Source organism: Pleurodeles waltl, chromosome 3_1 (genome assembly GCF_031143425.1).
Source record: "Pleurodeles waltl isolate 20211129_DDA chromosome 3_1, aPleWal1.hap1.20221129, whole genome shotgun sequence".
Lineage (NCBI taxonomy): Eukaryota > Metazoa > Chordata > Amphibia > Caudata > Salamandridae > Pleurodeles > Pleurodeles waltl.
The window spans coordinates 287,973,939-287,998,769 of NC_090440.1; the positions used below are offsets into that span (position 1 = coordinate 287,973,939).

The following is a 24,831-nucleotide window of genomic DNA, read 5'->3' on the forward strand; positions in this document are numbered from 1 at the left end:
CATAGCCTGACAATTGACCTCTAACTTTTAATGCGCCACAAATGCAACCTCATACAATCATAATCTATAAAGGCATCTTTATTTATCTTTCACTGTCTGAATCCTAACATGGGTATTTTGGGGGAGCTGCAGCACCCCACGAACCTCTACTTCCTCTAACTATACATTAAAGGGGTAGATGTAGAGGGTTGGTGGGATGGGACACTGCAGCAGCCCCAAAATAAACATGTTGGAACTCAGAGTGTGCGTGAAAAATAATAATGCATTTACATTTTGATTATATCATGTTACATTTTTCTTCTATACCTTTTATTGTAAAATATATTTAAGAGCAAAAATGATCGCGGTTGTTCAAATATCACTTGAATATTACTTTGACCAGTCTAATCAATTGTGTAGCCGTCTTTTCTCTTTGTGTGGGTTCGGTTTTGTTTTCGGTTTATTTTCGGAGGAAAAGGGCTTGTTTTATGCTTCAGACCTCGCAACACTGCTCTAGCAGCAGCAACCACAGTCAGTGCTGTGCTGCCTGCTTTCTAGCTGCCGGGGGACCAGGTGCTGTCCAGACCCTCCGCGTCACCTTTCCCCGCGCACCGATCCCGCCACCATCGGTGGGATACGCCTCCCTGTCTGGGAGAAAGGGTAGAGCCGCCTTGCCGTGATGTCCCCGCGGGCAGGCAGGGCACCTTTCCAGCACTCGAGGTGTAAGGCGGTGGAGGAGGCCTAGTCCCCCCTGCAGCGGCAGCTCGCCCACCCCTCCTTCCTTTTCCAGCAGCAGCAGTAATGATGGCCCAGGAGCCCGAGCAGCACCAGATGCCCACCATGGGGCCAGGGGCAGCGCTGCCAGCTCTGGTGCCCGGGCTTCCTGAGACCGAGGCTAGTGCCCTGCAACACAAGATCAGGAACTCCATTTGGTAAGAACCGCCTGTTTACTGCAGACTTCACCCATTCATTGCACATGGGGAGGAGGAGCGGGGTTGAGCGGTTGACATTATTTGTGCTTTGCACCGAAACGTTTCTGCCCAGATGTGAAAAAATGTTCTTGGTCCCAGTGTCAATTGAAGTGTCTTAAAGCGATGAACAGCATCCTGAGGATGCATTTTAGTGCATTTTCGAGAGTATCCCTTAACGTTCATTAAACCCTACTCGCTTTCTTATGGACATACTCCTGTCTTTCGGTTAATTTATGTGTTATTGTGTGATTTGTAGTGCGAACCGTGATATGTGTTGCAGGGTTTAGAAATAAACACAGATAAAATGCAAGAAAAATATTGGCCTTGGCAAAGAAAGAAAGACTACCATCTCTAGAAGCTGTCTGGGTAAGGAATGTGTAATAAGGGCGTATTTTATATTGTATCTATCTGCTATGTAGGGACGTGCTGTATACCACTACACTACTTTGGGTGATGTTGAGATCACAATATGAAATCATACATATTTAGATGAAAGCAAAACCAATGCAGAATCTTGACGTCCACCAAAAAAAAATACCCCCACACTCCGTATGTGTGTGTGTGTGTGTATATATATATATATATAGTGCAGACAGGACAAGGGCAGCACATTGTTTTGAGGTTAGACTAAACCCCTCTTTTATCGTCACCTCCCCCAGGTCATGTGCATATTGTTCTATTTTCGCATCATTTTGACAGCAAGGTGTTGGGCACAAGAGCTACATCACATCCTAGTATTTAAATTTATTGTTTATAATAATAGCGCCTAACTGCGTGGGCGGCCAAGCGCTTAGTTTTGTAGTACAGTCGTTATTATCGTGAACCCTGGCTTGTGTTTACAGGCATGCCTAGTTCGTGCAACCGAATAGGTGTGGTCTCCTAGCGAGTGATCAGGGTAGAATTGTGCCCCAAATGTGCCATATGCGGTGGTGAAAATGGACAGCACACACATGTCCGGGAGGGGAGTGAAGCGAGATGAGGGCGGGTGTTAAGGGAGGCGTAGGGATGGTCGCCAATGATAAACAAGTTGTTGCCGTCTGCCGTGGTCGAGCCTCGAGTGTGCAGTGGAAAAAAAATAATGCCAAGGAAAGGGAAGATGCATCTGCGAGGGGCAGCAAGGGGACGTTGTTTCTTCTCTCCGGTTGCTTGAAGGCGGCGACTTTAGGTGTAGTATATTGGAGATCTTGTGCAGGAAAATACTATCATCAGCGTAGAGAGAGGGCGAAAACCCGCACTGTCTGTCAGTCTGCAGGATTAGGTGCTGCTGCATCTCAGGGTGTTGTCTTTTTTCCTATCCTTGAAATGCTTTGTTTATGTTAACGTCGACCTGACTGTACAATGCTTGGCAATTTGCATTTTCTGCCGAATAATCCGACGAGAACGTCTTTGAAGTGTAACACTAAATGGTTTATTCCAATTCATCGCCTGGATCACCGGGGCTTTAGCTCTATACAGAAAAAAATACCCATGTCTATTTTTGGAATGAAGTATCTTTCAGTGACCGTTGAAAAACACTCATGGATGCCGTTTGTAAGGAACAGGCATGGTCCTAGGAATTTTTGACTTCAGATAGGGGTTTCCATTCAGCTTGCCCCCTTTCTGACTGCCATTTAGGTCTGTGTGCATTGGGTGTGTGTGAGCCCAATTTAGAGCAATAACAAAGGTGGTGTGATGTGCAGAAATGTGCTGAATGGTTGATGCTCTGTGCGTTTGCAGCTCAGTCACCAGGTTGGTGTCTGGTGGGAGGGGGGACCGTGATTGATGGACAACATCATCCCACCCCTTCATATTTTTATTACCCATCTCCAAACACTGACTGCAGCAATCTTTCTCGGGGAGATAGAGAAAATGGATTAAATGTCGCCACTTGTAGAAGGCGCAGAGCATTTTTTTTAATAATCCTCACGGCATTTTCTCCTCTTTTATTCAGTTCGAGAAATCAGGTGGGTAGCCTGTTTACATGACATTCAGATTTAATGTCGTGTCAGAGTTGTAGACAAAATGGCTACTTCCCTATTAGGCTTGTGGAAATGTGAGAATTGAGTATTTTAAGGTAACTTTTACTAAATAAAAATCACCCGTCCGTTGTAGAGTTCCCAGCCAAGTGATCAAATTTAGTGAGGAACACGTGGATCACAGTGCTTAATTTACACTGATAGTGCTTCTTTAACGACTATCACACCATTCCGGACATTCATATGCTTCACAACTGTTAACACAGCTTTTTGCTTTATATTTCCCTATGTTTCATTCAGGTGATGCATTTTCAGTAGACTTTTTGACCACGTGTAAAAACGTGCAAGGCCATTGTGCTGACTACGCAAATAGTTATTTGTGTATAATTTAAGTTTCGCACTAGCCATGAAAGAGCCTTATGTGTTTAATACAAATGAATATACTGTACATACATATTTTGATAGAGGCTTTTCATCCATCTATTTGATGCATTGTCATTCACATTTTCCTTTCACCCGCCACAGCATACAGCATGGGACATAGGATCAATTCACTTTATATTACAATATATAGGTATTTTTTGGTTTTTGGCCAGTAGCATGTTTTACTTGAGCGACAGCCTGGCAGCTCCCCACTCTTGTGTGTCTTCATACAAAAAAACTCACCGACAAAATAAGCATGGGAAAAGCCAAAGGTCGCCATCCAATGTGATACATTTTAGGGTTTGCCAGTGCTTGTTATATTTTTATTGTGGCACTCCTTTTCACTGCAGGAAGCCTCATCAAAAATTACACAGAAAGATTACAATTGCTCTTAAAATTGTTCAGTTAATTAAGTGTACACTGCAGAGGTATGAAAGTGTCCTGGTCATAACTTTGAATGTGGCCTGGCTGACTCACCGCATCTCGTGTAGTAAGATAGCAGATAGGTATTATCTGAATGTCAGTTTCTAACCTGCATTGTATTAATATTACAAATATTTATTTAAAAGACGTAATAAGATTAAAACAGGTGTCGGAAGCACAACACATTCCCAGTTTTCTGAAGGCAAGGGCCACAATGCGGATAAATATCCTCATAGTATGGAAAGACAGATACTGGTTTGGACACTGGCTTATCTACCCAGCCTTGAACCCATGTCTCCATAATACATTTTCGAAAACTTTTATTTGTATCCGCGGGTAAATTGTACACATACGTTTGTGAACGCGATTTCATAATACATTTTGGTATAGTTGTTCTTCCCTGGCTTTCGGAAGCTACAACAAGAAGGTATAATTAGCTAGATTTTCTGCTTGCCTGTTGTATGGAAACAAAGCACAATGTCATAAGTGCCAGAGGCGCAGAAAATGTTCTCGAAATTCGGTTCCTCCGGTGATTACTCTGAGGTCTGGTTCAGGGTCCTCTGTCCATAACCTGCCAACTCACATGCAGATTAGACTTCATTCATTCATGGTAGCTTGTAGAGGAACACATTTGCACCCATTCTTAAGTAAGACTTTAGCTCCCATGTAGTGAATGGTCAGCATTTTGGTTTATTTGTTTAATACAATTTGGTTGGTGCTGTCAGAGAGGTCGTTTTGAAATATCCACTCTAAAAAATCAGTACATTTTACCAGGACCAAAAATAAAATGAAGCTTAAATCAGCCTTTCCTGGATCGTGCATGTCAATCTTTCAAATAGTTTTTTATAATTCTGTCAACTGTATTTAGGAATCAACACTTTTATAATATCTGAAGTAGAGGCAGGAGAAATAATTGAGAGGTGGAAATGCCCGAAGCCCAATAAATTGTACACACTCTAGGGCAAATTAGGATTCTCTATTATATTATTATTTCATGCTGGTAAATTATGTCATGCTGCATGGTCAAGCTCCAGAGGGTTTCAGACATTGCCTTCCTGCTCTTACACATATTTGGCGTTTGTATAGCATTAACCTAGCTGAAACGCAGCAGAGTGATGTACAGTGCAAAAGGTAAGGATACTGCCAAAAAAAGTGGTTGGAGGGATAGCTGGGTTCTGAGAGTTGATGTTGGCTGGTACTGTGTTGTAGTGTTCTTTAAAACGTTGTATCTTTCGGTCTTCCCTAAATTGGATCAATTTGAGGCAGTCCTAATGCATGTAGGGAATGTTATTCCAGAGCCCCGATGCATAGATTGAGAGCGGCTATTTCTTTGTTAAACGTTTTAGCTCTTCATCTTCAGTCAGATGGTGTCCTGGCTGTGTGTGTGCAGAAAGTCACAGGTGATACTGAACCTGTCAGCCAGATAGGCAATGATGCCAGTTGTAATAGCTTTGTAGATGATGTAGCTGATTTTGCAGATATTGTGGGCCACCAAGAGGAGCTAGGTCACATTTCAGATTGATGCTAGATATTCTGACCTGGATGAAATTCAGACAGCTATTGAAGTGCTGGGTGTCATATGTGGGGGAGACTTTGAAGTAGAGTTGTGTTTTTGGTATATTGGTGGATTTTGATGCTTTTGTTGGTGATCCATTTGCGTTTGCTGTTTGAGTAAAGATGGAGTAGGATGGTCAAAAGTAGCTGAGATATGAGGGATGTGGGTTCACCCGCAGACATGGTGGTTGCTCTGTGAAAGAGCACCACTTTCCAAGCAGGCAATTCCCTTGAAATAGCTGTAGCCTGGGCCCATTTGACCCTGTAGAGCATTCTGGTGGCTGCCATTCACTGCACATCACTAACCCTTGAGGGAAGAAGACCGCAAAGTGGCCCTAGGTGATGAACGGCTGTTGGAGGCTGCCGGATGGCCTCCCCACTGGCAAAGGCTCAAGACGTGACCTGGAGGGTTCTGCTGCTGACGTAAGCATGGCGGGGGCTCTGCTCGGCTCTAGGACAGGTGAGGCGAGGGGGTGAGCGAAGCGGGGCCCATGGGTGATACAACACACCCCAGATGGCCTACTAGGTACTGCGGCCTCCTGACAAGGGCCGCAGCAGGACGGTCCTTTGAAATTGAGATGCGCAGTGGTGTGGTGACGGCAGCCACAAGGAAGATACTGGCTAAAGGCAGTGTAACGCTGAGGAGCGCCCGGGGCCCAGAGATGCACCGAGACAGATACAGGGGCATCGGGTGCAGCAGAGGAGCTGGGAAGATCGGGCTGTGGCAATAGCCTGGCAGCATTGGAGCCTCCTTGATGGTTGCTGCCTCAAGGTATGTGGCGAACTGAGAAATGTCAGAGGGGCCATTAATTTATTTGAGTTGCTGATCCCCCTGTGCGTGGTGGATGGAGGGAGCTATGGGGAGCCCCAGAGACATGTGGGCTATGTTTGCGTGAGGACCGCTACAGTCTCGGTGGCTGCCGCACACTTGGGCTACCCAACTCAGAGGCTAATGACTATTGGAGCCACCTTTGCCTGATCAGTGGATTGGCTAAGACTTGTTTGTTGTCGGCTGCACCTTGAGGCTTACTGTCTTGGCCCTTGTTCCTTTGTTCACCTTCTCCCCGCAGGCTGAGGGATCGCATGCAGTTTGGGGGAGGGGGAGCTTGAGTTGTCAGAATATCCCTGCTGTCGGGGTGATAATCGAGCCCTGTGGGGATTCTGAGGCGGAGCAGCTGAACTGGCGGAGAAGGGGACTCCTTCTGTCTGCGCTTGCCTGAAGTGGTTTTGGGCCCATATCCCTCACATCGCAATTCGCCTCGGGCTGAAGCAGGGGAAGCTGCAGAGGAGTCCAGAGAGGTGCTCCTGCTGTACTGATCCGAAGAGTAAATCCTTGTTTGCAACATGGCTAAAGATAAGCCTCCAACCACTCCTTGCAGCAGAAAATTGATAAATTTACGAAGTAGAATGTCACTAATAGAGGAGGCTGGTGCGGACAGGAGTGACGTACCAACGGAAGAAGCTGCCCAAATCTTACCGATATTGCTTACAATCCAAGACCTTAAAGCAGATATGGAAGGCAGATTGGGGGAACTTAAGGTGGACTTGGCTCTGATCAGACAAGACCTCCGCAACAATACCCATAGGGTTACCGAAGTTAAAGGCTGGTTGTCAGAAACGGAGGATGTGGTGAAAACACACAAAGAGCATCTGGTCAGTTTGCCGTGCTGAGTGGGACAGCTGAAGTCCCTCGTCGAAGATGTGGAAGAAAGATCTAGGTACTATAACCTCCGCATAGTGAGCATCCCCAAAGGCGCTGAGGGAACAACGCCCACCAAATAGGTATATGATTGGCTGAGGAGCTGGGTCCCTGCGTATGGAGTTTCGGCAAAGCCGCCGGTGAGACCCCTGCCATGCCTCTTCATTGTCAGAGTGCTTAATTACGCTGACTGAGATGCTGTCCTCAGAATCCTTCTCCAGACCTGACTACCTTCTTCTGCACAGGAGTGAGGGACACAGGGTTGCAGGGGTCAGGCTGCTGGCTCAGGGTCTTTCGGACAACTCACCTCTGGTGAGGGAACTGGTCTGAGGCCTGAAATGGGCGATGGCAAGCTGGCGTTTGAACTAGTGGCATCTCCAGAAGTAAGATTTTGGGGAAATGTGCCAAGAGAAGTGCAAAAGATTTGTCCCAGAATATAAAGGTTTGGTGCAATCCCACAGTATTTTGTGGGAAGCCCAGAAGGCTCCTATAAGGGGTGATATATATAGTTGCTCTAAGAGTCAGAGGGAAACAGCCCGATGGAAGGTTACAGATCTGAAGGAAAGCATACTGGATCTAGAGCGACGCTGTGCGGCTTCAATGCAGGAGTCCCTGTTGAGAGACTCGCTTCATGCTCAGGTGTTACTTCGCCAAGAACTTGCACACGAGGAAAGAGATGTATGGATGGCCACAAGTAGCAGAATCTATTAATGAGGACAAAGCCAGCAAGATATTACATTGGTTATGCACGCCAAGGGAGGCTGGTGCCCTGGTAGCCTAGCTGGTGGCTAGTGACGGCAGTAAGATAACGAGAACTGTCCCCTTTGCATGAGCCTTTGCTGAGTACTACAGAGAACTGTATGAAGCGAACCTCACAAGTCCTCGTAAAGACTTGCACACATTCATACAGGACTTAATGATGCCTTGATTATCGCCAGAGGGTTGAGACTCCATGGAGGCGGAGGTCGCCTGTGAGGAGCTGTGTGCTGTTCTGTCACAGCTACAGGCGGGCAAGGCACTGGTCCTAACGGGTTGCTGGTGGAGTGCTGGCAGCTGGTGTGGCGCTGATTGGGCCTCTCACTGCTGGAGGTCTTCGGTGAGGCGCAGGAGAAGGGGGAGATGCCGGTTGACTTTAGGACCGCAGAAATAGTAGTGATTCCCAAACCTGGCACAGAGGGTGCACACTGTGGAGACTTTCGACCGATTTCTCTGCTGACTGTAGAAGTAAAAATATGTGCAAAGATGCTGGCTACTAGGTTGGCAGGTGTTCTCGGCCCATTGTACATCCGGACCAGTCCAGGTTTCTGTCTCACCGAGCCACATTTCATAATTTGCGAAGAGTGCCCAATGCAATTGCGATGAGTGGCAATTTTCAGGGCCATAGGACTCTTCTCTCAGTTGACTTCGAGAAAGCCTTTGATTCAGTGGACAGGGAATATCTGTTTGCTCTAATGACGTGAGTGGGGTTTGGGCCTAAATTCTTTAGCAAAGTACAACTACTCTACACCATTCTTACAGCCAGTGTGTGCATCGGAGGGGTGACCTCAACCTGGTTTCCGGTGCGACAGGGCAAACAAAAGGGCTGCTCCTTGTTGCCCTTGCTCTTTGGCCTTATAATAGAACCCTTGGCGGTTTGGGTGCGAGTGGATGCCTTGTTTATGGAGTTCCAATGGACTGGAGGTGAGTTACAGGATTTTGCTTTATGCAGACAACGCCCTGCTCTTTTTGGGTGATCTGGACTCGATGGGGCCCAGAACTTTCCAAATTCTTCAAGACTTTGGGAGATATTCAGGCCTCAAAGTGAATACTAATAAATCCTCCATATATCCTATAGCGCCTTGCCCAGTGGACATGCAGTGGGCAACTGGGATGCCAATAGTGGCCCCTGGATTTAAGTACCTGGGTATTTACGTTATGGGGGAGGCATGAAGATCCTATGAAAATAACTTGGTGCCTCAACTGGAAGGCCTTGCACTGGAGGTTATATGTTGGTCCACTCTCCCCCTTTCCTTTTTGGGACGTTCAGCCATTTTTAAAATGGTCTCCCTGCTGTGCCTTCTTTACCAAATACAAAACCACCTGTTCCCACTGGATGAGGCCTTCTTTAGGAAGGTGAATGCACATCTAACAACATTGTTGTGGGGTGGGGGACCGCCTCGTATTGCCCAGGGGAAACATTTTTGGCTGACATTTGAGGGTGGGCTAGCCACCCCCGATGTGCTGCTGTACTATTGGGTGGCACACCTGCTCATAATAAATGATTGGTGGTTTGAGGGGTTTGTTGACCCAGTGTACGCTGTGGAGGGGTGATTGATGGGACCGCAGACTCTCCCATATCTACTTGATGGTGGGACCCACGGGGCAACCTGTCCAACACGGTCTGGTGGTACCCAGCTTTTTCTCATTATTGGATGGAGATGTTGGGTGGACTGGAGGAAGTGTTGGGGTGGCTCGTTCCAAGAGAACCTAAGCTTATCTTTTTACATTTTACAGATGGTCTGGGGGGGTACTAAATACCTGAGAGCACTCCTATGGTCGGGTTTGATGGTAACAAAGCGTGACATCGCGAGAGCGTGGAAGGATGTGATGGCCCCTTCCATGGAACAATGGGCCAAGGGTATGGGCTATTGCGTGGGACTGGACCACCCTGTTTATATTGCACGAGGATACCCGCAGAAACACCAACAAATTTGGAAGGACTGGTCCTGATCGCAGGAATACAACTGGATTCATGCCCTGATAAGCCATGTTTGAATACTAGAGACATACATGTGAGAAATGGAGGTGTTTACATGTGGAATGAGGGATTTGTGCCTTGCTGTATACCTGTTTGTGGCCATGCTGTATCACAATTTGTTGTAACATTACTATCTGGTTATTCTACTGCACATGATGCTGGATTCGATGCCTAGCTGGGGAAGGGGGGCATTATTGCACTGTTTTGTTGGTTTAAAAATATCAATAAAAAGTAATTTACAAAAAAAAAAGGGTAGCTGGGATGTTTGTCAATATCAGTAGACAGGAGTCAACTTTATCTGCCATCAGAGCAGTGCCATCTATTATTTTTACTAGAGATGTCCTAGTGCTTAATTTAACCCCCAAAAAAGTGCTAAGATCCTTGTCAGTTGCCCACTGCAGCTTCCACCACACATTGCCTCTCCCAGCACTGCCAATGGCAGGTCCCGACACAACTACTAACCATAACACCCTTCAAGTATGACAATTCAGACCATTCCAGGCCACCCAAAGCTATAAGAATGGCTTGAGTGGCAGTCAGTAGTCACTTTTAAGGTATACTGAATTATTAAACATCTGTTGTTATGCTCATCTTCAAATTAAACAGGCAATGCCACCATGTGGGAAACTGCTACAAGCCCCGGTGTTGTCAGTTAAGTGCAGGTGCAGAGCACCGGAAGCCACTGGCTCAAATTAAGCACTGCTTGGTACTCCAGTGTGATGTAAAGCTATTATGATAGTTGTGCAGGAGGTGGTTGGCGTTCATGTGATCTTGGGTTTTACGCAGGCTGCTCTTCCAATGGCCGTAACTACGAAAGGTGTCTACACGTGCTTTTTGTCTTCTGTTTCCACACGTTTTGCTGTTGGTGACTACGTTTTCTTGTACGTCATACATTGTGCTGCAGAGCTTGCAGTGTTCCACTGCTTTGTGACTATTCATTAAGTCATAATTAATATTGCTGGTGTTTTTGCTATAAATAATGATGGTGATGTTGCTCAAAACGTTGACCTGAACAGAGATATTCTTGGGAAATTTGAAAAATATGTGTTTCAAAACTCCTACTCTGTGATGGAGCAAATTATTGCGAGAATCCAGTAATGTTAAATGTTGTTTTTAGAGCCACAATACTCCGTTTTTAATACAACATAATATTTGTTAATTACCAGTGGATACAGACATTTTACAGACCTATCTCTTTAGTTCTAATTTCCATGTTGTACTGATTCTGCTTATCATGTTTCCTTGTTAACCAGCATTGTTTCCCCATTTCTTCGCTGACTGTATGTATTTATTCTCACCAAATTTTGTGATTGAAATCTTTCTTTGAAATAATTAAAATACCTAAAGTGATCGCCCATTTGTAGGTCCTGCTTGCAAGCGCTTTGAGCTGTTGTAAATATTGTGGGCTTTTAACCACACCCACCTCACGCTCCTCACTGTAACTCGTTCATGGGCTTGCCTTTCAAAAATCCCTTGATGTCATTGGTAATCGGTTTACTTTTGTCCCACGTTGAGGCTGCCTTTGTCACTCCTAGCAAACTGCCCCTGTTACATGGATTATTGCACAATTGTTGATGTACTACAGCGTGGGAGAACTGTTTCTTTTCTCTTTTCTTCGTGCTCCCTGGGGCTCACAGCTCGAACAGGCACAACAGCGTGAACTCTATTGGCGGTATTGGAACGTTGGTCACATACCTAATCAGTGTAATTTCTTGTGGCTCTCCCTTTAAAACACTCAATGCTTTACTAAAACAGAAATCCTCAAAGCGAAAGCGGCTCTCCCGGCACAGCAGGAGAGCTGATAGTACAATATTCACTGCACCTGGGAAAATCTTGCCCCATAATGCTTTGCAAGCATTCTTTTTCAAAACATTTTTTGCCTATAACACAGCCTGTGGTGGTCCTGGGACAAAGGGACCGCCACCAAAACGTTCAGGACAACATGCTCTTTCTGTCTACACCACCTTTAAGTCTCCACACCAAGTTAGTGGGGACCCCAAAATAATAACCCCTCCCACCATTCAGTATCTAACTTTTCTCCTGGCTGGAACTTTTGTTTTACAGCTGAGAGTAGGTTGTGTTTTAAGGGCCTTCTTTGTAATATCATTGCTATAGGCCTGTTAGTTCTGAATATGTGTAATGTACTATGCCTCCTGAGGGCTAAATATAAGGTTACATTACATTTCTTTCTGTATTTTGTTTTGTTTTGTTATGTCCTGTAGGGGCTAACTATACAGTTACATGACCATGTTTCCTACAGATGTTATTTTCATTGTGGGGCTTTCTAGGGGCTGTTCTAAGCATTTCAGTCATATGAATATATTAAAATATTTGTGGCACTGAAACTTGTCCCATAATGCTTTACAAGCATTCTTTTTAAAAACATTTTTACCTCTAACCATTAACCCCTCCCACCATTCAGTGTCTGTGCAACTTTTCTCATGGCTGGAACGTTTGTTTTACAGCTGAGAGTAGGTTGTGTTTTAAGGGTCTTCTTTGTAATATCATTCCTGTTAGTCCTGAATATGTGTAATGTACTATGCCCTTAAGGGGCTAAATATATGGTTACACTGCATTTCTTTCTGTATCTTTTTGTGTGGTTATGCCCTCTATCCAGTTACATGACCATGTTTCTTACAAATGCTATTTTCATTGTGGGATCCTTTAGGTGCTGTTCTAAGCATTATTCATATCAACATATTGAAATATTCATGGCACGGAAACTTGTCCCATAGTGCTTTGCAGGGCATTACTTTTACAAAATATTTTTGCTCATAACAGCCTGTGGTGGTCCTAGGACAATGAGGCTCCATAATGCGTTGTAGGGCATTACTTTTTAAAAAGATTTTTGCTCATAACTCAGTCTGTGGTGTTCCTAGGACAATGGGACCACCTTCCAAACCCTCTTTCTGTCCACATCATCTCTGAGTCCCTACACTAGTGGGGACCCCAAAATAACCCCTCCTACCATTGAGAGTCTTTTAACCCTTCTCATGGCTACAACCTTTGTTTTACACCTGGGAGAAGTTTTGTTTTAAAGGCCTTGTGCGGTGTCAGTCAGTGAGTGTGCACTTTTTTAGCGGTCTTATAGTGTTTTAACAGTGTGAGGTTTTATGGTTGATTTTTAAACATATTGATCATGTGAGTGTTGATTGGGGTCTTAAAATTTGTATCTTTTTCCTGCTGACTTGAATTTCATCCCCTGCGAGTCATATTGCTTGCGTTTTGGGGTTTTAAAGCTTATTTTACCGGGCGCTGACACGCCAGCACCGGCAACTACTGCTCAGGTCTTTTTCTTTAGGGTATTGGGTCTGTTGGAGCCCTCCCATTCTTGAGCTTTTTGGCAGCCATCTTGAAGGTAAAACAGGTCAGCAGTCTAGCTGCTGACCTCTGTGAACGGCATGTCTAGGCCCTCGGTATTTAAACCGAGGGTGAGGCGACTGTGCTGATGGCACGCCTCAGGCAAGCCAGTCTTTGCCCGATCAGGACCGGTGGCTGGGGACTCTCGTCCTCTAAAGCAAGATCTGTCCCACATACATTATTCCCCGCAATCTCTCAGGACACTAGCTGAGGGACAGGAGTGTAGGGGCTGTATTCGGGTTTCCCCTTATCCGATAGATGGGGGGAGATGCAACGTGTGCACTTGGGCACCCGAGACTATGCCTTACAAAGACCCTGCCAATGCACCATCTGGAAGGTAAAACAGGTCAGCTGTCTAGCTGGTGACCTTTGTGAACGGCATGTCTGGGCCCTCGGTATTTAAACCGAGGGCGAGGCCTCAGGCAAGCCCATCTTTGCCCGATCAGGACCGGGGGCTGGGGACTCTGGCCCTCTAAAGCAAGATCTGGCCCAGATACATTATTCCACGCAATCTCTCAGGGCACTAGCCGAGGAACAGGAGTGTAGGGGCTGTATTCAGGTTTCGCCGGATTGGATAGATGGAGGGAGATGCAGTGTGTGCACTTGGGCACCCAAGACTATGCCTTACATAGACCCTGCCAATGCACCTCAGCAGGTTCCTTCAAAGAGATGGGATGGGGAAAAAGGAGGCTAGTGTAAGACACTTGATATGTGGACTTATCAATGCTTGTTCTCTGATTAAACATGGACTGAAATCGAAGACATGATTGAGTTCTTGAATTTGGATTGTTTATTTGTTACTGAGACTTGGGCCAAAGATGATTCAGGCCCGACTTTGTAGCTGCCTCCTCACCTGGATATACATTTTCCAGACTTGAGAGAATCAGTGCTAGAGGAGGTGGATGAGCTATCATTTTTAAGTCAGAATATTGTTGTCACTGGGAAGCCATAAATGCTAAACCAGAAATCTATGAAGGCGCCTACTTTAAGGTTTGCCTGAAAAACACAGTGCTGTTTGAGGGCCTTCTGATCTATCGTCCTCCAGGTCCTAAAAACTTTTTTTCCAACATTGGCGGACTGTAATAGAACCCATCACTATGGTCTCCAAGTGCTTTATATTGGGAGATTTCAATATTCCTCTTTAAGGACACCCACGACCCCAACACTGGCGAGTTCATGAATCTCATGGCGAATCTTGACTGCCAGCTTAAAGTTATGTCGGCCACCCATCATGCTGGCCATTTATTAGATGGTATATTTGCCCGCTATCACAATTGTGCCCTTTCAGAGAACAGGGCCCTTGAGTGGACGGATCACCACCGCCTTACTTTTAGGGTGACAGCTATTTTGACTTTGCCTCCCACAAAAGCGCATTAGACAATGAGGTAGGATAAAGGAGCAGAATCTCACCCTGGTCTTGATGGTAGGCTGGGAGCAAGCTAAGGAACAACCCCTGTCGGTTACAGACAGATTTGATTTTGGGGTCAAAATGGCTATTGATCGTCTGGCCCCCTTAAGGACATCCCGTCCCCTGGCCAGGAAGAAAACCTCTTCTCCCTGATTTACTAAGGACCTTAAGGCCTTACAAATAATACATTGAAGACAGGAATGCAGGTGGAAATTAAATCAGAATCCTGCGGAAAAAAGGGAAGCTTAGATCAGCGCTTAGTGACTAAAAATGCGCGATCAATAAAACTAAAACCAATTTTTATACACATAAAATCAAGGAAGCAATCGATGTCCCCAGAGAATTTTTTTTAGAGTGGTACGCTCCCTCACTGTTCCCAATGCCCCTTCGGAATTGGAAAACTCACAAGGATTTTGCAATAAGTTTGCTAATTTGTTTTTAAAAAGTTATTCAAATTGAATCTAATTTTGTACAGCACCTTGGGGGTGCAAGATCCCCATGAGCAGTTAAACGGCTCAGAAAGTAATGGTACCCCTACTCTTGCTAATTTTCACCCTATGTGGAAGGAGAGGATCAAGAAACTTATGGGGAGAGTCAAAGCGGGCTCTCCCAGCAATCCCTGCCCACATCATATACTGAAACTTGCTCCTGAATTGGTGTCCTCGCCCCTGGCACCCATGTATCAGGAGATTCTGAACACTGAAGCCTTTCCTCCATCATGGAAGGAAGTGATTGTCATCCCTTTGAAAAAGAAACCTGGTGGTGCAGCAAATGATCTCAAGAACCTCTGGCCCGTAGCCTTGTTGCCCTTTCAGGCTAAAATTTTAGAAAAAAATCTTAATATAAAATTAGCTCTTTTTCTACGAGAATCAGGTTGCTTGGATCCCTCTCACCACGGCTTTAGGAAAGCTCATAGCACGGAATCTACCCTCATTGCCACCTCTGATTCGATTCGGTGATTGGTTGATAAAGGGGCCAAAGCTATTTTAGTTCTATTGGATTTATCTGCTGCGTTTGATACCATTTCACCTCATTTAATGTTACAACTCCTTCACCAAGTGGGAGTTAGAAAGAAAGCCTTGAGTATTCTGAAATCCTCTTTATGCAAGCTTTCTACCACAGTTCGTTGTGGCGATTTTAGAGCTCCCCTGTTCCAACTACCTTGTGGGGTCCCACAGGGCTCTTCTCTCAGCCCCACTTTGTTTAACCTTTATGTGGCCCCTTTGGCTAGACTCATCCGATCCCTTGGCTTTCTGGCTGCCTCCTATGCTGATGATGATACTCGGCTAATTATCCCAATTAATAAGATCTGGGAGGAGGTAGCAGATAAATTCTATCACTGTATGAGTGAGATTAATAAATGGATGGGCCACAACTGCCTTAAAATGAATGGCGATAAAACTAATATTCTGTTTTTTTTTGGCTCTAGCAGTGATATGTGGAGCACTCGCCGCAATCATGCGATGACCTGTCTGTCCCAAAAGCATCCACTGAAAATCTTGGGGTCATATTTGCCAATTCCTCATCCTTCAAGTCCCAAGTAAATTCTAGTCTAAAGAAAATGTTTCCCTACCTCCAAAAGGAACTTAGAATTACAGTGTCTCTTGCCTTGGTGATTTCCAAACTTGATTATTGTAATGCGCTGATGTTAATTATTGACAAAGGTTCCCTTGGCAAATTGCAACTAATTCAAAACACTGCTGCCCGTCTGATAGTAGATCTTCCCCGTTCAGCTTTGGCTAGTGGCAGTCTAAGACAGTTGCATTGGTTACCTGTCGAGAGACACATTACATTCAAGACTCTTTGTCTAGCTCATAAGGCACTTCATTCGGTAGGGTCGGACTACCTTTGCTCATCCTTACAATGGTATGTGCCAGGCCATCAGCTTAGGTCAGCAGGTCTCCGTTTGATCTCTGTCCCCTGCAGCCACAAAGGAAGGTGGGGAACAAAGCTTTCACTGTAGTAGCGGCCAAATGCTGGAATACCCTTCCTTTGTCCATTAGAAAGGATAATAATTTCCTGTCCTTTAGGAAGCAGCTCAAAACTTGGCTGTTTCCGAACAAAATTTTTTTGATTTCTGGCTGCCACCCTCTTTCCTTAGATGCTCGGCTTCCCTTTCACTTTTTGACACCTAGCGCTTCGATGCCATGGCCTGGATGCGCTTTATAATTACCAATACATACATACATACAAACATAGTATCATTGCAGTAGCCCTGCTAGCCCTAAAATGCCCTCTAGGGGCTAAGTATATGGTTACACTGCATTACTTTCTCCTGTTTTTTTTTCATGGTGTTAATCCCTTTTGGGGTTTGGGGTTACATAACCATGTTTCTTAAAAATAATATTTTTGTTATGGTGCCCTCTAGGGGCTGTTTTGAGCATTACAGTCTAATGCCAAAAGTTTATTTCTGATAAAGTTTTATATGAAAATTATTAAAAGATTTAATAATCCCTCGTTATTACAATTGACTATAATTCAGGCTAATTTAATATCCTCATTATACTATGACTGTTTGAACACTCTTAATATGTTTGGGTGACCATTCTAGTTTATTTCTCTTGTTATTCCTCCGTGGCTGGCTTGTGTCTTTTTTGGGGGAATTGTGTTAGCCAGCCAGCAACTCTGATGGTGGGGTGCTGAAAGTGGTATTCTATTGGAATTAGCATGGCAGAGTTAAATTAGGATGCTAAATGCAACATTTTCATTTTTTTGTTGCAGATGGAGGAGGAAGGTAAATGGAAGTGCTTTAGTTAAATGCAGAGCCACTGGAATTATACGGCAGGGGAAAACAAAATTATAAGGCAGGGTTGACCAATTTATGTGGCAAGAAAAGTCCAGTTATCAATTTACAATGCCAGTAGCTCTAACTCAAGCAAATGCAAGACCTATTGCATTGAAAATGGTTGTTATTTCATTCCAGTGTAGCACCCAGTCAATAGATTTATACTTTCAATTTACTTGTTTGCGTTTAATGACTCATGCCCCTTCTTGATATTAGTGCTATAAAATGTTTATCTGCCATGCAGAACCTCTTAATTTGAACTCTAAAGGGATCTTCGATGGTCCAGGGAACCTCCTGCTGATATTAGAAAATGTTTCAACCAATTACCTCATTCTTCCTTTCTAGTTTCAGTTGCTCTATCTGTGGTATTTAATTTATAGCATAGTGTTTTATTGGGTGGCATGGCTGTAGCAGAAGATGATATCCAGCTGCTATGAATGGTTCTACTCAGTCTTTCTTTAGTGATCTAGTGGGGCATCCCTATTTTGTTAGAAGTACCCTCAGCACTAGGGTTAGTTAGTGGCATGTTTCATCAATGGATCATCACCCAAGGCACCTTGTGTACTTTGATGGGCTCAATGTTAAAAATAAAATAACAATGCCCTTTGTATGTGTTTCTGGGAGTGGGATCTGGGATTAAAATTGCCTTTAGGAATTCAGTATATTGTAATCCTTTTTACCTTTCTGGATCCTTTTGGCAAGATTAAAAGCAGCCGGTTTGATATATATGGAGTTCATATGTGCTCCTACGTCCACAAAGTTCTACATGTTTCAGCCACTTATTTAATGCCTTAGGGTCTAAATGTTTTCTTTGGGACAAGCAAGATTAACAGACCCCCCTACTGCTACCTAATTAATCTTTTTCTTTCTGAGAATCCTCCACTATTTGTACTGGATATAAATTAATTCTCATTCATGCCTCAATCATACTTACATGCCATGCTTACAAACCAAACTGCGTATTCTGGTCAATTGGTAGGTTTCTGAGAGCTTATACCCAGGCCCCTTACAGCCAGATTCTGCAAGGATGTGAATAGGTCCTTATGGGACGTGTAGCCATGACGGATCTCTGTAGCCAAAGGCATCTCTGATATCCCTTCCCTCTTTTCCCAGAAAAGGCAAAAAACTTTTTTTCTAGTTAATATACATCCATCTGCCAGCCTCCCCTTGTTGAGTGAACTGAGAGAAAAGTTGGTTTCTGGTGTACGCACTGTAAGTTCATAATAAGTCAAATGCTTCCATCTATAGTTAATTTCTTGAAAATGTCCACATTGATTTGACCAGGCGATGCAATTTAAACAGCAAGTGTTGGCTTTAACACCAAATTGGCCACCGGTGCGTCGTGGCGCTTGCGTGTACATGTGCTGCCATCTTGGAATGGCTTGTCCACTAAGGAAAAGCCATTCCTAAATTGGTTGTGTATGCATGCATCGTGACCACAGTTGGCCATTTTGACTTTTACAATTTCCTGTTCCAACATAGTGTTCCAACATAGTGTTCCAAAATACTGTTCTAACATTTTCGAGATTTAAAACAGTAAAATAAAAGTGGAAAAAAAAAGTCAATGGGAAAGTAAGAACAGGGAGGGAGAAGACCAATAGCACTTAGCAGATGTCAGGGTCTTGTAAAAAAAAAAAAAAAAAAAAAACACATTTAAAATGGGATACAGGACTGGAAAGCAGCTGATGAGTGTAGCGAATAAAGTGACCTGGAGGGACAGGTGCTTGATAATTGAAGCTTACTGTGTTACCCAAGCTCTCAGTGGGCTATTGGGTTGCCCTTGTTTGTTCCTATTAGAAAAACAATCATTGACAAAGCCAGTTGGTCTCACCTATGCAAGAACTATTGGCTTTGGCAAAGTATTTTAGCCATGTTGTACAGTAGCACACCTATTGTGCAGCAGGGCTAAAAGTTTGGGAAAAAAGTGTTATTAACTGGCCAGCACTGGCCATGTCATAGCACTTTTTGTTTTTTGGAGGGCATAGGTGCTGAGGAAGTGGCAAGCAGTAGTGGTGTAGGGGGTCTCAGGGAGGGGAGAGTAAGACAAGGGTATGGGGCAGACAATGACTAGAGATGGGGACAGGGATGCAAAGACAAGGAAAGCAACAGGGGTCGTGGTGGGGTAGGGGGAGCGGGTAAAGCAATAAAGGGGGATTGGGTAGCGTAAGCAACGACGATGGCGCACCAATATGGGGGAGGGGGACGGAGTAATGACGATGGGGCAGCAATGCAGAATGAGGGAGAGGGATGGGGCAAGCAGCAATGTGGTGCAGGATTGGGGGAGGTGGGGAGGCGGCCTGAAAACACATACATTCTTAGTGAGTGCTGCAAGTAGAAGGAAAAAGTAGCCTAGGCCAGACAACACGAGCAGGGGAACGACAATCACAAAGAAAGGAAGCAGTATTGGAGCCTTGCACCAGGGGAGGGAGAAACACACAAATAGGAAATGAAGCCGACACGCGCTGACCAAACTAGAGGCATCAAATAAGGAAGAAGACTTGAGCCTCCTTTCAGACAAAATGTCTTGGAAGTGGCAGTTCATGCGCTGTCACATTAAAAGTGTGTAATGTAAAAAAAACAAAAAAAAAACACACTGGACATGAGTGCAATGGGAGGAAAAGCAGAAAGAGCAGCTGGAAAAGGTTGTCAGAAGGAATAAATGGATGGAGATGTCAAACCAAGGAATCAAATGCACTTTGTGGAGTACTGAAGGGGGAAGAAAAGAGTTCCCGCAAGACAGCAGTGAAAGGGTACAACTCCATCTTTGTATACTTTCACCGCTGTGGCCTCGAAGGACACTCCTCCTCTCACCCATGTCAGTGACCTCCTTGTGTGCGCAGAGTAAGTAGTAGCATACACTTGTCCAAGCCAACGTCTGCGGAGATTATCCGCTTCAGAGTTTGAGGTGGGATTCCTGCAACATGCAATCTGGACTCCCAGTCTCTTCATAAATTGCAGGACTTTGTGACTTTTAGATGAAGAGCCCAGCCCCTGGACATTACATGTCATCTGAGGGATTCCCAGTGAATCCTCACCTTCCACCTCCCCCCGATCCAGACGCCCGACACCCCCAGTCCACCCCAGCAGTTGTACCAAAGGCAGATTAGGGTATCAGCAACAGTAACAACAAGTGAACACCCACTCCTCTTCCCAAGGACAGCACAGCAACGGCTGGCCACCCAAACCATCAGAAATAATAGGTATGAGTTCAGTACTATCACCTCACCGGTCGGCCCAATGGATGATTAGGGGGGTAAGTACTCTAGGGCGCTAATCACGGAATCCACGGTTGGACATATCATCAGATTCAGAAACATCCGTGGTGTCACCCTTCTCCCTACCTGAAGGGCCGGATCCTGTCAAAGACGCCACAGCCTGGATAGCTGCCCTCTTCTCCTGGTTCGTTTGCTGAGGTGTGGGTTTTGTCATTCCCTCTTCCGGGTGCCTTGAGCGTCTTCTCTTCCTGCAACATTGGGGCGCCTGGTGCCCGGTGTACCTCAGTCTAACAGTTCCAGATGTATGTGTTTTCAGCCAGGGCCAGGCTTTCTGAGGGGGTCTGGTAGAAGTGCGTATGGCCATCACGCATAATTTTAAGTTTAGAAGGAAACAATAAAGAGTATTGAATACCCTCTGCTCATAATGCCTTCTTCACCTCATGTAAGATTCCCCCTGGCCTGCACGGTTGTCGTAAAATCAGGGAACATATTGACTCCCCCGATTTCCACCACAAAGGGGCTTGCCTCTTGTGCTCTTTGCAACAATGCATCCCGGTCAGGGTAGTGCAGAAGTCCGGCCACCACTGGTCGAGGCAGCCTCCCTATGTACCCTCTCTAGGGTGAAGAATGATGAGAATGGCTGAGCGCCCATGAGAGATTGCAACCAAGGCTCAAGGAAGGCCATGTTAGTACCTTTTGCTCCCTCATGTAGTCCAGTGAGCCATATAGTGTTGCGTCGACTGTGGCCCTCTGTGTCTTCAGCACGTTGTTCCACCCGCTGCACCCGGTCCGCAAGGTGCATCAGCCGGATCTTCAGGGCCTGGTTTGAGGGCTCCAAATCCGCCAGGGCAGTCACATTATTTTTCACTCTATCAGAAAGGTTTTGGTGATCTGTTCTCAGAAGATTCAATTCCACCAACACTTTTCCTATTTCCTATTGCAACATGTTTTTGGATACCTCAATCGCCTTCAGTATTTGATGCAAAGTGTCTCGTATTGACTCTGAGGGAGAGTCAGGCCGTGCCATCCTTCCCATGGATTGTGCTCTGGCTTCTGTGCTGGATGTCCGAGACCTCTGAGGCGGCCTAGTGCATTGTTTCCCCATGTGTGCAATGAGCTACAGCGCGGCCAAGGCCTGCAGTCCCATTTCAGCACGGCTTCAGCTAGTAATGTGTCTGCGGTGGCCTCTTGCCACCAACGTTGGCCACCGCCACATAAGCGACGATCAAAGAATCCAGCTAGGCGTCCACGCCGGACCCGGGCCCGGGCAACTGCCACACTGTTCCCTGGGCATATGGGATGGAACCAACTTGGGATGTAACAGGGCTTGCAGGAGGGTGTGGGGGAATGGAGGCAAAACGTGGTGCCCTCAAGTCACTATCCTCACAATGACGTCTGCATAGGCCGCCCCCCCACCAGGCCACCGCCGCCCCAACTCCTCGTTCACGACTGTGCTGCCAGTGCCCACTGCATGCCATCCTCGTCGCGCTCAGGGTCCAGCAGGTGGGAGGAAGCACCACCCCCAGGGGAAATGAAGTCCAGTAGCAGTCCAATATCCACTCCTTATGATGGAGGGTGGGAGGAGGTGAGACCCCACAGCCAGCAAGCACAGAGTTGGCGGCTGCAACGTGGTGCAGGGGCCAAGCACAAGGTCCTCCAGGCCCACCCAGTCTCACCCGCACCTCTACCAATTCTCACTGCACCATGCTGTCCCCTTCACAGGAGCTACCCTTCATGCTTCTGGTAGCTCGCCCAGGCTGCTCGCCCACTCAATCTCCACGGCGCATCACTGCCGATGTCGGAAGGCCGCGGCGGCTGCCCAGCCAGTCCTAAGGGCCTCCACGCTGTCGGGCTTGGCCTTTGTCGAGCAATGGCTGCTCCCGTCGATATTCACTGCTGCAGGGTCCCTCGCCGCTTCAAGGAACGCACCTTGCCCTCCACCACACGAGCACCCCTCACTCAGTTATATTGCTGCGGCTCTGCTAATCATGCCTAGGCTAATTGTGCGCCAGACCAGAGCTGCAGTTTCACATGGCCGCCAGTGTCGATGGCTAGCTCTGCCCCCGTACTTCCTCCTTTTGTTATTTTTTTTATTTTCAAATATTGATCCGAATTAGTGTGCACCCTGAACATTGAACCCACAATATTGTGAGACCGAATATTGAGGACAAAATATGTTTAAAAAAAAAAAAAACAGGTAAGTAAATATAGACTGTTTATACAAAACTCCACATATATGTACCTATGCTTTATACATATTTTCAAGGTACTCAGATGTGGAGCTAGGAATATTAAATTTACTCTTCCCTTTATACACTTACCTTTTGTTTTCAATAACTTATATCTTGAAATTCTTTCCTCTATATTTTTATACCACATTATTGTTGGTGTCGATATTCAGTAGGAGTACAAGCATCCAAGATGGATAGGTAAATGTAAATAATAATGAAATTGAAATAGTGCTAAAGCCTTGGATTTTCTTTTACATCACAAGGGCCATCAGTAAGTTGCTCCAAAATATATAAAAAAAAGCCTCAAGGGTGAGAGAATTCAGAGGAACAGTGAGTGGAGGGTTAATAAAGCAAAAATAAATCTGAGGGAAGAGAGGAAAAGCAACGTACAAGAGAGAGCAACATGGAGGGCAGGGGGAAAAGATCATGAAGGAGACATGAGTGTGGGGACGAGGGAGAGCATGAGAGAGAGAGTGCAGCACCCTAGGGAGATAACACACAGCGCAGGGGAGGGGATGAAGCATACCAGGGAGAAAGCTGGGAAACAAAACTTAAACTTTGCACTTGTATAGCGCACTACTCACACGTTGGGGTCTCAAGGCGCTGTACGCATACCGCTGTGGAACTCCTGGCTTTTCCCTGTGAGGCTCCCACTCCTAGGCAACCCCCAGGGTGAAGCCAGGCATCCAAGCGCTGTTAGGGCCGTTGTGGAGATTAAGCAAGCTATTGCCCAGAGTTACAGAGTGGGACCCATTAATTAGATTAGGCACTGAGGCGAGAATTATCTGGTCCAAGGGAATTGAGCCCAAGCCCCGCCGAGGCGGGAATTGAACCCTGGTACCGGCCCAGATCTCTGCATCAGGGTCTGCCGCTCTAACCATTGTGCCACACTTCTCCACACATCGACTTTCATGCACTGCTTCACCAAAAAGAAATAAGTTCTCTAAAAGTGAGCAGTGCAAGGACACAGGCAAAAGGATGGTAAAGAGGCTATGCCGCAGGCAAGGGTCAAGCAGAGGAAGAGGAAAGCACCCCAACAAATAAGAAGCAACAAATCGAGTGACAAAGCCAAATAATGGTAAATACTGGTCGTGCTCTAAGCCCTCTTCAAGTTCTTAGTAAGTTCCCCATAGTTTTTCACAACCAGAGAGCTTGCGCTGTATGGTAGGCGAGTTCTTTAAAACCTGGGTTGAAGCAGATAGTGATTTTATAGAAATAGGAAACGAGGTGGTTGTTGCTCAGAGGCTCTCACCAGTTTTCCCACCTCTGTATGGAAAAATTGCCATCCTCCTTGCCATCATTCAAGAAGTCGTGGCTTGGAGGCCCCAGTAATCAGCTCCCCAGTGGATCTATGCTGAAAATAATAGCTCAAGCACCTTGTCTTATCTTCTCCTACCCATGGCTTTGAAACCCAAAGGAGTTAGAACACTGCTGCCCATGAGCTCTTTTGCCAGTACTATTTGGAGTCTACCTACTCCCTCCATCACCCTAATTTTCGCTCTCGACTCGCCTGGATTTGAAACAAAGACAGCCTGGAAACAAAAGGAAAAATATGTTTCTTTGAAGCTGTGTTTATTTCCGAGCACTTCACTCCTCTGACCTTGTGATGAAAGGATGCAGTGATATTAGTGAGGGAATGGCGCCCCTGTCATTATAGCCACACCCCCAAGTGTGCGCATCACACAGTTTGAAGATATCTGGGCTAGGGTGTAGGTGCTCTAGTTTGGTTTTAAGTGGTCATAGTGGTGGTGATGTACCATTTATGTGGTGGTGCAGGGTTGGATGTAAGGTGTAGATGGAGTTGTGCACACTGGTAGCTCAGGATATTTACCGCAGTGTAGGTTGAAGTTTGAATATCACAGCATATCGTTAGTGGATGAGAGAACTGGTACAATTACGCTTAAAGGAGAACATGAGACTTTTTTAGAATGTATGCCTTTAACATGCATGTAACTGACCTTTACAATGCGTTGCATTACATTGTGTGTCTTTACCTCAAATTGTTTTGGGGGGGGAAGATAAGGAACAACTTTATTTTTCATATATAGCTTTTCTTTTTCTTTTTTTTTTTACTGAAAAACCCACAGGTTA

At 45.6% G+C, this 24,831-nt stretch overlaps 1 protein-coding gene across 2 annotated transcripts in view; it reads left to right on the forward strand.

Annotated features, from left to right (window-relative positions):
- The first annotated feature begins 486 nt into the window (after positions 1 to 486).
- RFX7 (regulatory factor X7) overlaps positions 487 to 24,831 on the forward strand; it is a 361,880-nt gene continuing 337,535 nt past the window's right edge. For both annotated transcript variants that reach the window (XM_069222422.1, XM_069222423.1), the window contains exon 1: positions 487 to 911. In XM_069222422.1, coding sequence (XP_069078523.1) covers positions 781 to 911 — 131 coding nt within the window. In that variant the 5' untranslated portion in view covers positions 487 to 780. The remainder of the gene's footprint in view (positions 912 to 24,831) is intronic.